At 35.6% G+C, this 14,714-nt stretch overlaps 1 protein-coding gene across 1 annotated transcript in view; it reads left to right on the plus strand.

The window, feature by feature from the left end:
• The first annotated feature begins 575 nt into the window (after window positions 1-575).
• The window catches only part of ECT2 (epithelial cell transforming 2), a 62,876-nt gene continuing 48,737 nt past the window's right edge, over window positions 576-14,714 (plus strand). Inside the window, exons 1-9 of the mRNA XM_077763681.1 lie at window positions 576-689; window positions 4,659-4,810; window positions 6,502-6,581; window positions 6,688-6,780; window positions 8,326-8,508; window positions 10,396-10,485; window positions 11,387-11,494; window positions 12,403-12,476; window positions 14,469-14,599. Of these exons, the coding sequence (XP_077619807.1) occupies window positions 4,681-4,810; window positions 6,502-6,581; window positions 6,688-6,780; window positions 8,326-8,508; window positions 10,396-10,485; window positions 11,387-11,494; window positions 12,403-12,476; window positions 14,469-14,599 (889 nt within the window). The 5' untranslated portion in view covers window positions 576-689; window positions 4,659-4,680. The remainder of the gene's footprint in view (window positions 690-4,658; window positions 4,811-6,501; window positions 6,582-6,687; window positions 6,781-8,325; window positions 8,509-10,395; window positions 10,486-11,386; window positions 11,495-12,402; window positions 12,477-14,468; window positions 14,600-14,714) is intronic.

The following is a 14,714-nucleotide window of genomic DNA, read 5'->3' on the forward strand; positions in this document are numbered from 1 at the left end:
TACCCATACATTCGAAATAAAAAAACCGGCTGCTGATTTGAAGTCTTCCTGGAGAGTCCCGGGATTCCCAAGTCCTAGCCCTGCCACACCAACAGGGTCAAAAACCTTTTAGCCAACTTTATATAACATTTCTAAAGCAGAAAGCATACAGGAGGAAAATCTTTCAGCGTCCAGCAACCAGTGGGAAAAGATTCAAACGTGGGGGCACAGATTTAGTTCAAAGGATTTAGTGACGCTTAGGAATAAATTGGCAGGGGAGAAGAATCCACTCAAACTTGACCCAAGAAATGGGATGTTTACTGAGTAAACAAGCGGTAGCCACAGACACACCTGACACTCCCAAAAAAGCCCAAGAGCTACCACTTCCACCTTCCGGTCGCATCCGGGCACTTCTCTACAGCCCCCTGACGTTCGGACGTCTGAGCCGTTGGATTTATTTGAAACGCACGCAGAACCAATCAAGCGGCGCCTGCGGGGAGGTGGGCGGAGAGCACCGGCCAATCACCGCCCCTCTGGAGACCCTAGCCTATGGGATAGAGGTTGACATAATGCACCAATCGGCATGGCTTTTAGAGAAAGCGACTCACTTTTTGAATTGTTTGTGGCTGACACCGGCGAGGAATGGCGGTAACAGTGAGGGGAGTCGGTGCTTGAAGAGGTGGACTTTCAAGGCGTTTTTTTTGACAGTGGTGAGGACTTTGTGGGTGTGTGGGTAGGGGAGGTGGGAGTGGGCCAAGCTCCCCGGAGCAGTGGACCCCTTCTATACCTACTGCCCCTCCCCGATGACCGCGAATTCCGGAGCATCCCTGCCCAAGCTTCCGGGCTCTGGAAGCTCCCCCACCGCACTCCCCACAGCGGCGCCGTGACACGCAGTGGGATCCCGAAGTCCCCCAGGTAGTTGGGCATCTTCACCGCTCACCTGGTTAGGTATTTCTTCCGAAAGAATGGCTGGGTGAAGGGAGGGAGTTGGGAAGAGTGCTCTAGACCAGCCGCATTGTCCTCTGCGGCTCTGGCGGCCGGCAGCTGCAGCCTTTGTGGGCTTATCTCAGTGCTTAGTGGTTTCATTCTAGGATTCTTCTTGGTGTCTTCTCTGTAGGAAGTTTAGTTTTTAGTTTATAAAACGCCAGCTTATTCCGGCCACCCCCAACCCCACCCCCCCGCATGCGCCTTCCTTCCTGGTACAGATTTGTTTGGCTTAGTGGTTAAAAGTGCAGCCTCTGGAATCAGCCTGGGTTTGAATCCCTGTTTTACTGACTTGGGTGGTTACTTAACTTTTCTTTTTTAGGCTTCTCTTGAGATGGAGACAGTAATAATAGTACCTGCCTCTTAGGATTGTTTTAAAAATTAGGTAAATACAAGTAAAAGATTTAGAGCAATGTCTGCCACATATTAAACATTAAGTCGTTATTACTTAACCAAAATTTTAATAATGTTAACACTAATGTTATTGTCAGTAATACCACCATCATCCCCAGTATTGTATTTAACTCCTCTGAAAGATGATTGCTTAAAAAAAAAAAGTAAAAGGAAACCTAAAGTGAGTGTTTAAATGACAGGTTTTCTGTTTGGGATGAAAAGAGGCATGTGTTACTGTTATTTACTCAAAAGCTGCTTGAGCATGTTCTTGGATGAGAAATAAACTTAGTATAGTTTTTGAACACTGATCCTCTTGTCTTTATTTAAAAAGCTTACAGGGGCCCCTGGGTGGCTTAATCCATTAAGTGTCTGACCTAAGCCCAGGTCATGATCTCGTAAGTTTGTGAGTTCGAGTTTCCAGCCCCGTGTTGGGCTGTGCTGACAGCTCAGAGACTGGAACATGCTTAGGATTCTGTGTCTCCCTCTTTCACTGCACCTTCCCTGCTCGTGCTCTGTGTCTCTGTCGCTCTCTCTCAAAAATAAACATTAAATTTCTTTTGAAAGCTTACATAATACATAAGTATGAAAATGTGATTAGTGTATTTCTATTTGTAATCAGAGTGTTGGATGTTGTCATCAACTTTCCATACAGCTCTTTTTTTTCCTCTAAAATTTGAAGCTATTTCAGCAATAAATTGATCATATACAGTGTTATCAGAGACAGTTTTAATTTCTCATTACCTATTTTGATGATCTTTAAACAGGCAAAGGAGAGGGGTGCCTGGGTGGCTTAGTCAGTTGAGCCTCCCACACTCACTCTCTTTTTTTAAGTTTATTTATTTATTGTTGAGAGAGAGGGAGACAGAGAATCCAGAACAAGCTCCAGTGTGGAGCCTGACCACAGGGCTTGAGCTCACCAGCTCTGAGATCATGACCTGAGTCAAAGTCAGACACTTAAGTGACTGAGCCATCCTGGTGCCCTAAGCCTCCCAACTCTTGATTTTGGCTCAGGTCATGATCCCAGGGTTGTGAGATTGAGCCCTGTGATTGGCTCTGTGGTGAGTGTGGAGCCTGCTTGAGATTCTCTGTCTCTGTGTTCCACCCCCTTCCCACTCCCCCTGTCCCCCTCTCCTGCTCGTGCATGTAGCTCTCTTTCTGTTCTCTCAAATTAAAAAAAAAAAAGTAATTCAAGTTAAAAAGATGCTGTGGGGGTGGGCCCAATATGTGCCCTAATCCAATATGTCTGGCGTCCTTATAAGAGGAGATTAGGATATCCCTTGCATATGTGCCCGTGTGTATGTGCTCTCTCTCAAAAGATAAATAAATAAATAAACGGGCATGAGAAAAATGTAAACTCATGATATTTTTGATTATTAAAAATCTCCCTTCTCCATCCCTTAAAGTACGTTAATGCATCTCTTGACTTTTTTTTAAGTTTCTTTTAAGGGAACTTTGAATGAAAGCCTTTTCTTTTTCACTGGTAACAATTAAATGTAAGAGACTTAAACAACAAAAAAATAAGGGCTGGTTAGAATTTGTCATTGATTCTAAATGAATACCCGTATTAACAACTCTTGGAACATTCCTTTGGAGAATCTTAGAATAATGATTGATATGGATGTATGGTAAGACCATAAAAAATGTTCACATTTTGAATATTATGAAAGGCAGTAGTTGTTGCTCATTTTAACATGTCATCTATTCAGTTTTTATCAGAACTAAATTTGAGTTTCTTTCACCGATGTGGAAAACTGAGTGAGGAGTTGAGATAGGCAGCTGAGTCGCCTGGCTTTGCAGTATGCACCTAACAATTATGCTCAGATCTGTGGTTGTTATTGGTTATTAGTGCACATCATCACTTCTGGATGTATCACCATCCAGAAATGATGCTAATGACACCTTACTGTTTCTCCACAGCATATAGTTTACTTAAACTACTACTTTGATAAAAACCAGGTGGATGATATTTGTATATTTTATTAATCTAAAAAAAGTGGGAAAGGATAAAAAAGATCAGGTATGTACCTCCAGATAAAGTTAGGGCCTCTTTTTAATATTTGTCCAATATTCTGGAAGTTAACTTAAAGATAATAAACTTACAGAGCAAACTTGATACGAATTGATGAAAATTCACTTAACTTTTACTTTTTTCCATGCTTGCCTGACTTTTCAACTCTTAAATCCTGGAAGTCTTAAAAAAAAAAAAAAAAAAGATTTTCTTGCATTGTCCAGAGTCATATTGGCACTAATCCATGCATAACTGTCTTGTTAAATCTTTTAAAGGAGAGATGATTGTAAAGTAATAAGAAAATACAGATAGAGAACAGTCCACTTATACATGAGATATACAGAGAAATCCACAAGAGAGTGAGTCAAGAGCAGTGGGTTGAGGGTTGAAAGATGTGCTAGGTGGAGAATTGAGCACTATTAAATGTAAGTAAGTGTGGAGTAAATTGTGATCTGTGTTTAAAAAATGTGAAGAAATACACTGTTTCTAGAGAATACAGTATATGTGGAATGTGGACATTGGACAGGAGATGAGGTTGAATAGGCAGGCTAGGACCAAACTGTAAACTTAATGGTGAATTTGGCCTTGGCCATATAGGGAGGAGTGCTCGTGGACATTCTTAAGCAGGGAGGTAATGGCGGTCACATTTGTTTTTAGGACTATACCCCAGGAAACCATGTGGAGAGTAACCTGAAGAAACTGATAAGTTGTTTGGGGCTGTTGTATTTGACCATTGTGGCATTGAGCACAAAGAAGAGGGGCCAGGTCTCAGCTTTTTTTCCCTAAGAAGCTGCTCTGGCAATAAAATGATAATCAGAGATACTTCCTCTGAGGTTCCAGAGTACCTGAGATGGGATTGATAGGGATTTGGGGGAAGACAAAGAAAGTAGAGGAAAAGGTAAGGATAGATCTGGTTTTTGACAGGGATTATTTGAGAGATGGTAATAATATAATGAACATAGGAAGAAGAATAGGTTGGTTGAGGGCAAAGGTGTCGGGGAGGGAGATAGAATATTTATGACTACCTTCTGAATTTTCATTAAATGGCAGGTAATGTTTTGAGTGCTTTACATACATTGTGATTTTTACTATATTCCTATGAGTCATGTATTAGTATCTTTATTTTACAGAAGAGGAAACTGAGACTCAGAGAAGTTGAATGACTTTTCTTTGGTTCAGTATTAAGAAAAATGAGTCATGATGCTTTTTATAGATTCTGGATATAAAAGTAGATCTTCTAATGCTTGTTTTTGCCCAATGATCATGTATTTTTATTCAAACTTTATTTTTTCAGTCAACGTAGAAGACTACAAACAATGGCTGACAATAGTGTATTAACATCCACTACTGGAAGGACAAGCTTGGCAGACTCCTCTATTTTTGATTCTAAAGTTACTGAAATTTCTAAGGAAAATGTGCTTATTGGATCTGCTTCATATGTTGAAGGTAAACCTGTTAATCAGCTTCAAAACACCTAATCCCTAAGCTTAACTGATTAGGGATTTAAGATTTAAATGTAATACTAACTGTTAAGCTAGAGTATAGCTATTCGCTAAATATTTGTTGAGAGCATCTCTCTATACTGTGTAAATCCTTTTAAAGTTATTATTTTAATTCCAGTTAGTTAACATACAGTGTTATATTAATTTCAGGTGTACAATATAGTAATTCCACACTTCCATACATCACTCTGTGCTCATAACCTCTTTAACCCATCCCTCCCATCCCCTTTCCTCTGGTAACCATCAGTTTATTCTCTATAACTCTTAATTATAGAGATTTCATCAAAAGGAAAGAAATCTTTCTATTTGCAACTACGTGGATGGAACCAGAGGGTATCATGCTAAGCGAAATAAGCCAGTCAGAGAAGGACAAATATCATATGACTTCACTCATATGAGGACTTTAAGATACAAAACAGATGAACATAAGGGAAGGGAAGCAGAAATAATATAAAAACAGGGAGGGGGACAAAAACATAAGAGACTTTTAAATATGGAGAACAAACAGGGTTTGTGGGAAGGGGGATGGGCTAAATGGGTAAGGGGCATGAAGGAATCTACTCTTGAAATAATTGTTGCACTATATGCTAACTTGGATGTAAATTTTAAAAATAATAATAAATATTAAAAACGGAGTCTCTTGCTTTGTCTTTCTCTTATTTTTTCCCTTTGCTTGTTTGTTTTGTTTCTTAAATTCCACATATGAGTGAAATCATAAGGTATTTGTCTTTCTCTGACTTACTTCTAGCATAGTACTCTCTAGCTCCATCCATGTCATTGCAAAGATTGCATTCTTTTTTTTTATGGCTGAATAATACTCCATTGTATTCATATATACCACATCTTTATCCATTCATCAATTGATGGATACTTGGCTTTCATAATTTGGCTATTTTAGATAATACTGCTATAAACATAGGGGGTACATGTATTCCTTTGAATTAGTATTTATCTTTGGGTAAACACCTAGTAGTGAGATTTCTGGATCATAGGGTAGGTCTATTTTTAACTTTATGAGGAAACTCCATACTGTTTTTCAGAGTGGCTGCACCAGTTTGCATTCCTACCAGCATCGTACAAGGTTTCTTTTTCTCCACATCCTCACTAACACCTGTTCTTTCTTGTTTTGTTGACTTTAGTCATTTATTTACACTGTAGATTTTTGATTATTGTTTGGAATAATGCTTCCCAACTTTGAAGGAGAAAGCATCTTATTGTTCAATATTGCTTTTTTGGTATGTGAGGGCAATGTAGCTGCAACATTGTTAGAATTTGTTCAGTTATGATGGATCAGGTGAAGAGCCACTTCTTCCCTTGAACCACTTTGTAAATGTCCTAAATGTCTGCAGCATCCGCTTTTGAAGAGGATGGCTGTGCAAGACTGTGAATGCTCTTTTGGTCAGGAGGGTGCTGATGTTTGTATACTCTGCTACAATGTGTTTTCTCTTTCTCTAAAGTGATGGATGGCCAAATTTGTAAAAATAAGCTGGGAATTAAGTCATTTTAATCTTAGAGAATGTTATAATCTTCTCAAAGATGGAAAACATGCCAGATATAGCCAAAAGCGGGATTGGAAACTGCTAATTTTGATGTTGTTACCCGATAAACATATTTAAACATTTTTAATCTTAATAGAAGAAATGCCTCAAATTGAAACGAGAGTAATATTGGCTCAAGAAGCTGGAAAACATGAAGAACTTATAAAAGCTTTAAAGGTATGGAGTTTTAGCTTTTTTTTTAATAAAAAGCTATTTTTCTTCCATCAGTGTTTAAATAATTTTATAGTTTTCTTAATCTTATACTTAAGTCTCTTTTCCACAGACTATTAAGATAATGGAAGTCCCTGTTATAAAGATAAGAGAAAGTTGTCCTGGAAAATCGGATGAAAAATTAATAAAAAGTGTTGTTAATATGGTAGGTCAAGCATTTCATTGCATGTGGCATGCTGCACTGCTCTTATTGTAGTCTTATATTCCACTTAATCACTTAATGGTGATTGGACCTTAATTAGGCACAAGATACATTTCATGCACTTCAAAGCTAGATAGATACATAGAAACTTTATATTTTAAAATTTGGGTATTTCTGAAACCCCAAACTATAGTGTATTTTGCAAATAACAAAATCCTTACTACTTTTGGCATTGTTAAATTTAAAAGCACATTGTATATTTACAAAGATCGGATGTTTTTCTTTAAACTCTTCACCTCCTGTTTTTTCCATTAATTTTATTCCACATTCTTGCTTTACTTCCAAATTATAAATCATAATAATTGACAGTCATTGGGAAATTCGTCTCAGCAAATGAAATATATCAAATTCTGTATTACCAGTTATATTAGTTTGTGAGGTCTGCCATAACAAAATACTGAGAGTGGGTGGCTTAAGCCACAGAAATGAAATGTATTTTCTCAAAGTTCTGGAGGCTAGAAGTCTAAGATCAAGATGTTGGCATCTTGATCTCTCTTGATCTCTCTCCTTGGGTTGCAGATGGCTGCTGTTTTTTACTGTGTCTTCACCTGGCCTTTCTGTGCATGCACATCCCTGATACCTCCTGTGTGTCCAAATTTCCTCTTATAAGTACCAATTAGACTGGATAAGGGCCCACCTACATCCTCTTATTTAATCTTAATTACCTCTTATAAGGCCCAACTCCAAATACAGTCTCATTTTGAGGTAAAGAGTTTAGGGCTTCAATGTGAATCTTGAGGATACACAATTCAGTTCATCACATCAGCCTAGCAAATAAAGCCAAAACAATTTACTGACCTTTCAGAATTTTCTTTTAAATGGTTCTGTTCTTTTTGCACAGGAGCCATGCAGGTACTTAAATACCTTCATTCTTTTTTGTAGATGTACATTATAAAATGTTCTGTTAAATAGTAACTTGACTTTTTATATCCTGCATTTGCTATGTGGGAACTGCCAACCTACTTCATATCTTTCTTATTTCTCTCATATCTACTGAAATGATTAAGTTAAACTGCACCCTTTTTGTAGATACTAAGTGCCATAGTATCTATTTTTCTGAAGATAATTTATGCAGGAAGAACTAAGTGTGGCATCATATTCTTGGTGAGAATAAAAAGCAATAGTGGATATCTTTCTAATGAATCTTATTGTCAAAATGTATGTACTTAAAAATCATTTTAGTTTTATGTGTGTTGTAGATGATTTATAATTACTACTAAGTCACATTAAAGTTGTGTCTTTATGATATTAATATTTAAAATTTAATGTCAATATGGATGGAGATATGTATGTGTAAAAATACAAGTAAGAAATAGGCTGTTCAGTATTAAGTATAATGCTCGTTGTGTGATTTTAAAGTTTACTACAAATACAAAAATAAAAATGTTGATATTGAATTGATTTTTAGATCTTATTTAGAGTTATATGAATTAATTTTATAATCTGAAATAATTTTTATTTCTAATAACCACCTGGAAAAAAATCAAGGAAATTAAAGTACCCTTTGTAAAGATGGAATCAGTGGAAGAATTTGAAAGTTTGGAATCTCCAGAATTTGAAAATGTATTCATAGTCATGGATTTCCAGGATTCTGTTTTTAATGACTTATACAAGGCTGATCAAAGAATTATTGGGCCACCAGTTATCTTAAACTGTGCCCAAAAAGGAGAGGTAAGAAAATATACATTTATCATGACTTTCACGGTTAAATCTTTATTAATTTTGTGAAAATTCATAAGCAGAAAAATCCTGTTAATTATTGGGAGTATGTAATATTTAAAATAGGAGGGATAGTAGTGACTATTCTATTATAGTCCTTTAAATCTTTCTATTATAACTTTCAGGAGTGAAAATCTAAGACTTTTGAAAGTTAATAATAACAACTAGATATTTGTCTGTATATATACCAGCAATGTCTTGGGAAGACATAATTTCTTAGAACTTGGCTTCCAGAAACATATACATGTATATAAATTTATTTTCTTCCATAAAACAGATGCACATTTCCATTTTTATTAGTTACTGCATTATTTAAAATTATTTTAGCCTTTTTTATTTTTTTTTTTAATTGGGTTGTAACTTTATTTGTTTTAAGTAATCTCTACACCCATATTTGTTTTAAGTAATCTCTACACCCAGCATGGGGCTTGAACTCCCTGCCCCAAGATCAGGTGTCATATGCTTTTCTGACTGAGCCGGTCAGGCACCCAGCTTTTTGTTTTTGTTTTTGTTTTAAAGTTTATTTTTGATGAGAGAGGGGCAGAGAGAGGGAGAGGGAATCCCAAGCAGGGTCTGCACTGTCAGAGCAGAGCCCTACCTGGGGCTCGATTATGTGAGAACCATGAGATCATGACCTATGAAATCAAGAATCAAGTGGCTTAGTGGACTGAGCCACACAGGTGTACCACTTCCCCCAACCCCCACCCATGGCTTTTTGTTTATAAATAACATTTTAATGCTAGAGTTGTAGTAGAGTTAGTCCCTATTCTTTGGTTTTATTGCAGGCTTTGCCAATCTTAAGCTCACCTTGTTAATTTAAAATTGTTTAAGACACTGTGTTCCTTTTGTTCTACATACTTAGTAAAGCACAATGATTATCTTTAATGCTCTATTTTGATTCAGAAGTGTTGCTTTGAGGAGCACCTGGGTGGCTGCTTTCAGGGGCACCGGGTGGCTCAGTTGGTTAATCGACTGACTCCTGATTTTGGCTCAGGTCATGATCTCATGGTTTTGTGAGATTGAGCCCTGTGTTGGGCTCTGTGCTGACAGTGGGGAGCCTGCTTGGGATTCTCTCCCTCCCTCTTTCTTTGCCTGCTCACTCTTCCTCTGTCATGTTCTCTCTCAAAATAAATAAGCTTAAAAAAAGTGCTTTTCAAAAATCAAACTTTTTAAAGACCAAAATTGTGAACTAATTTGCTTAATGGTGGGAATTATATATTTATACATTTTTAAAATAATTTTTTTAATGTTTATTTTTGAGAGACAGAGATACAGAGCACAGGTGGGGGAGGGGTAAAGAGAGAGAGACACACACAGAATCTGAAGCAGGCNACATATTTATATTTGTACATATAAATATAAATATATGTATATTTATACATATATATGTATAAATTATCTACTATTTTCATTTTTTAGCTCAAAAACTGGAATCATATTTGATTCAAATATATGTCATTTACATAGTGTTCATTATAAAATATGAACTATTTTAGCTTTAATTGGAAATATTTACAATAGTGGATGGAGGCTGAAATTCTTCCTAGTAGATGAGACTTTGAATATGTCAGAGTATATTTTAGAACTGGAGGTTTGCATACAAATATGTTTAATTTGCCATTACTGAAGAATTTAGATTATGTGTGTCAAATATGATTTTGGAATCCTGGGAAATTTTTTTATTGTAAAACTTGTAATGTGTTTTTTTGTTGCATATCAAAAAATGCAAGAAATTTTTGGATTGACAAAGTTGAGGGGGAAATATGTTTAGCTTGGGAAACGTGTTCTGTTCTCTACTATAAAGCAAGCTCACAGATTTAAAACTGTTGTGCCCTTCAGCCTTTGCCATTCTCATGTCGTCCACTCTACTGTACAAGCATGACGAACCTAGTACTGTGCTTTACTGGATTCAGGAAGAAAGAAGAACTAGTAAGTATTTTAAAACACTGTATTAAGGGAATATTTTTTCTAGCCGAATAAATTTAAACTGACATTTTTAATGGGTAGTTATATCATGGTTTTTAAAACATTGAAAGACAAGTTTTAAATTTTGTGAAGAAACATTCTGAAGAGCCTTGTAAAGAAACATTTTTTTTTAGGATGGCACGCATATGAATTAACAGAAAAACTTCATACTATCATCTTTAAATTGTCATTTTGTTAAGTATCATATCTGCCACATTATTTGAATGAAGTTTTTGTTTACAAATTACAATTTCTTTTTTTAATAATAATGTTTACATTTTTTTAAAAAAATGTTATTTTTGAGAGAAAGAGAGACAGAGCATGAGCAGGGGAGGGGAAGAGAGAGAGGGAGACACAGAATTCGAAGCAGGCCCTGGGCTCTGAGCTGTCAGCACAGAGCCGACATAGGGCTCGAACCCAGAGGCTGTGAGATCATGACCCGAGCTACCTAGGTGCCTCTACACATTGCGATTTCTTGTTATACAGGCCCAGCCCTAAAGTATATTTGTTGCCCTAGACAATTCACAAAACTTCCTTGACTCATAAAGTTTTTTTGGAGCTAATAGAATATTACTGTAATTTTGTGGCAAGATATAATCTGGTGTTAAAAAAAAAAAAACAAAACCAACATTCTGTTTGGGATGTATGAAAGCCAGTTGTTTAATTCACTATTTGTGTAATCCTCTTTACTAGTTTGTCTCTATGTATAATCTTGCCTATGCCAATAAGGCAAATTCATGTCTTTGTAAAATTCTTGCATGTACCTTATAAATAAAAATTATTCAGTATTAAATGACTTATAAATGTAATTTAAATTTTTTTCAAATTTCTTATAAAGTTAATGTTGCTTAATTTTTCTTTTGAGGTCAGATTGGTGACATTGGTTCATCACATGGGTGGAGTTATTCGAAAAGACTTTAATTCAAAAGTTACACATTTGGTGGCAAACTGTACACAAGGAGAAAAATTCAGGGTATGTAAACTTGGGTGGTTTTCAATATAGTATTTTTGGAGGTTGGATTAATAACAGCACTTTCAGCTTATCTGTTTCTCCCACAAGTAAAAATTTTAAATCGTAGGAGTGTGGTTCTTTCAATATTAAGGAAGAAATGGAACCTGAATTAGGTCTTGAAATAAGTAGGATTTGTGAATGAGTAGAATTGTGGAGGTTGGTAGATGGGTAACATTTCTGGCAGATGATTAATATTAGCAAAATTTACTAGGAGTGTTGGTGAATGAGGGTTGGGAAGTGTTGAGCAGATATTTCACTCTTGTCTAAATGGTCTTAGTAAGAGCAGCTATGGTCTTATAAAATGGTCCTAAGATTTAACTAGTGAAAACTAAAAAAACGGGAGAAGGTGCTTCTGTTAGAATTAAAATTTTAAGTTTACACTTGAGTATCTTAGGGAGAGTATATCACCTTGTTCCTACCCTCTATCAGTGTATTTATGTAACAAATGGTAATTTTGGGGTAATATTGAATTCTTGGGAGGTATACTTTTTAATTTATATCTTAGTTTTTAGTGTCTTAATCAGATATTTGCCTCTGTAGTGATGTCTTGGGGGTCAGTACTTACATAAAAGTAAATACAGAGGAGAAATAGAAATGTAGTAAAATAAAGATGAACTTAACTTCAGAGTTATATTTATTTAAAATAAGGAAATGATTTAGACATCATGGAACTTATTCTAAATTATTTTAACCTAAGTTGTACTATTGAAAGACAATTTTTTTGTTAATTTTTATTTATATTTTATCATAAAGCAGATGAATAATGATATAAAACTGCAAAAAAGTAGTATGTATAAAATTGCTTAGAACTTCTGTGAAGGCAGTTATTTAAAGTGAAAGTTTATGGTAATTAATGCTCATATTTTTAGATTGCTGTGAGTCTGGGCACTCCAATTATGAAGCCAGAATGGATTTATAAAGCTTGGGAAAGGCGGAATGAACAGTAAGTATTTAGAAATTCAGTAGTTTATTGTTAGAATTAAATGTGTTATCAAAGTAAACCTATGTGCCCCAAACCCTAAATTCATACCTAGTATAGTCAAAATGAACTTAGTCTTTGGATAGCCTAAGGAATACAGTCTAGGTGGAACAAAGTTATAAAAAAATTATAAAAAAATTGAAAATTGAAAGACGTCTGTTGTACCTTTTGATTTTACTTTGTGGAATAATTTTGATTATCATTAACATTCTTTTTTTTCTCCAAAGATTTTATTTATTTAACTTCACGTTAGATACCATATAGTGTAATAGTGGTTTTAGGAGTATTTAGTTATTCATTCACTTACATATATATATAACCCAGTACTCATCATGACAAGTGCCCTCCTTAATGCCCAGTATCCACTTAGTCCATCCCTCTACCAACCTCCCCTCCAGCAACCCTTTCTTTAGTTAAGAGTCTCTTATAGTTTGCCTCTGTTTTAATCTTATTAAATTTTCCTTTCTTTTTCCTTTGTTCGTGTTGTATTTCTTAAATCCCACATGAGTGAAATCATATGGTATTTGTCTTTCTGTGACTGACCTATTTCACTTAGCATTATACACTCTAGTTCCATCCACATCATTGCAAATGGCAAGATTTCATTCTTTTTGATGGGTAATAATGCTTTGTGTGTGTGTCTTTATCTGTTCATCAGTTTATGGACATATGGGCTCTTTCCATAATTTGCCTATTGTTGATAGTGCTGCTATAAGTATGGAGGTGAATATGCCCCTTCAGATCAGCTTTTTTATATCCTTTGGATAGATCCCTAGTAGTGCAATTCCTGGGTTGTAGGGTAGTTCTATTTTTAACTTTCTGAGGAACCTCCACACCCATTTTCCACAGTGGCTACACCAGTTTGCATTCCCACCAACAGCTTAGTAAGAAGGTTCCCCTTTCTCTGCATTTTTGCCAATATCTGTTGTTTCCTGAGTTGTTAATTTTAGCCATTCTTACAGATGTAAGGTTGTATTCAGTGTGGTTTTGATTTGTATTTTCCCGATGAGGAGTGTGTCTGTTAGCCATGTCTTTGGAGAAGTGCCTATTCATGTCTTTTGCCCATTTCTTAACTGGATTATTTATTTTTTGTGTGTTGAGTTAGATAATTTTTAAAAAATTTTTAATTTTTTTAATGTTTATTTTTGAGAGAGACAGATTGCGAGTGGGGGAGTGGCAGAGAGAGACAGAGACAGAGACAAAATCCGAAGCAGGCTCCAGGCTCTGAACTGTCAGCATAGAACTGGATATGGGGCTTGAACCCAGGAACTGCGAGATCATGACTTGAGCTGAAAGTGGACGCTTAACCCACTGAGCCACACAGGCGCCCTGATAAATTCTTTTTGTCCTTTATCAGATCTGTCATTTGTAAATATCTTCTCCCATTCTGTAGATTGCCTTTTAGTTTTGTTGATTATTTCCTTTGCTGTGCAGAAGCTTTTTATGTTGATAAAGTCCCAATAGTTCATTTTTGCTTTTGTTTCTCTTGATTATCATTAACATTCTAAAATTACCAGGTAATAGTTTCATGCATCTGGATATTTAGATCGTGTTATGTTTTTTATTATGTTTATCTGGTAACGTTCTAAGTGGTGATTGCACTTCATAACCTTGTTAAGCTATCTGACCTCATAATTCCTTGCTATTCTACATCATTACTTAACATTTCATGAAACTATAGTGAGTCCCTGGAACACATAGAAAATTTCATGTCCAAAGCAGAGATTTAAGTCTTGTAAAGACTACTCGTGATCAAATTTTGTCAGAAGTTACTCTGAGATGACTGAGAACACCTCAATTTGGGTGTTTTTTTTAACTGATGTTTTTATGGACATTTCAGGACCACATGTAAAATATTTTTGATAAATGGATTACACTAAAGCTTTAAGAATTATTATAGATATATAAATTCACATTTAAGTTAAGCTGTTTTAGAAGAGTATATTTTGTTTTTAGGGATTTCTGTGCATCAGTTGATGACTTTAGAAATGAATTTAAAGTTCCTCCATTTCAAGATTGCATTTTAAGTTTCCTGGGATTTTCAGATGAAGAAAAAACCAATATGGAAGAAATGACTGAAATGCAAGGTAGAATTTAGTATAATTTAAAAGTTATATTTTTATATTTTCTTCCCTACTCTTGCTTAATTCCCTGCTGGTGAATATGCCTCTTTAAAAATTCAGGTTTGGAGATAAATAGTTC

Source organism: Crocuta crocuta, unplaced genomic scaffold, assembly GCF_008692635.1.
Source record: "Crocuta crocuta isolate KB4526 unplaced genomic scaffold, BGI_CrCroc_1.0 scaffold433, whole genome shotgun sequence".
In the NCBI taxonomy this organism is placed as follows: Eukaryota; Metazoa; Chordata; class Mammalia; order Carnivora; family Hyaenidae; genus Crocuta; species Crocuta crocuta.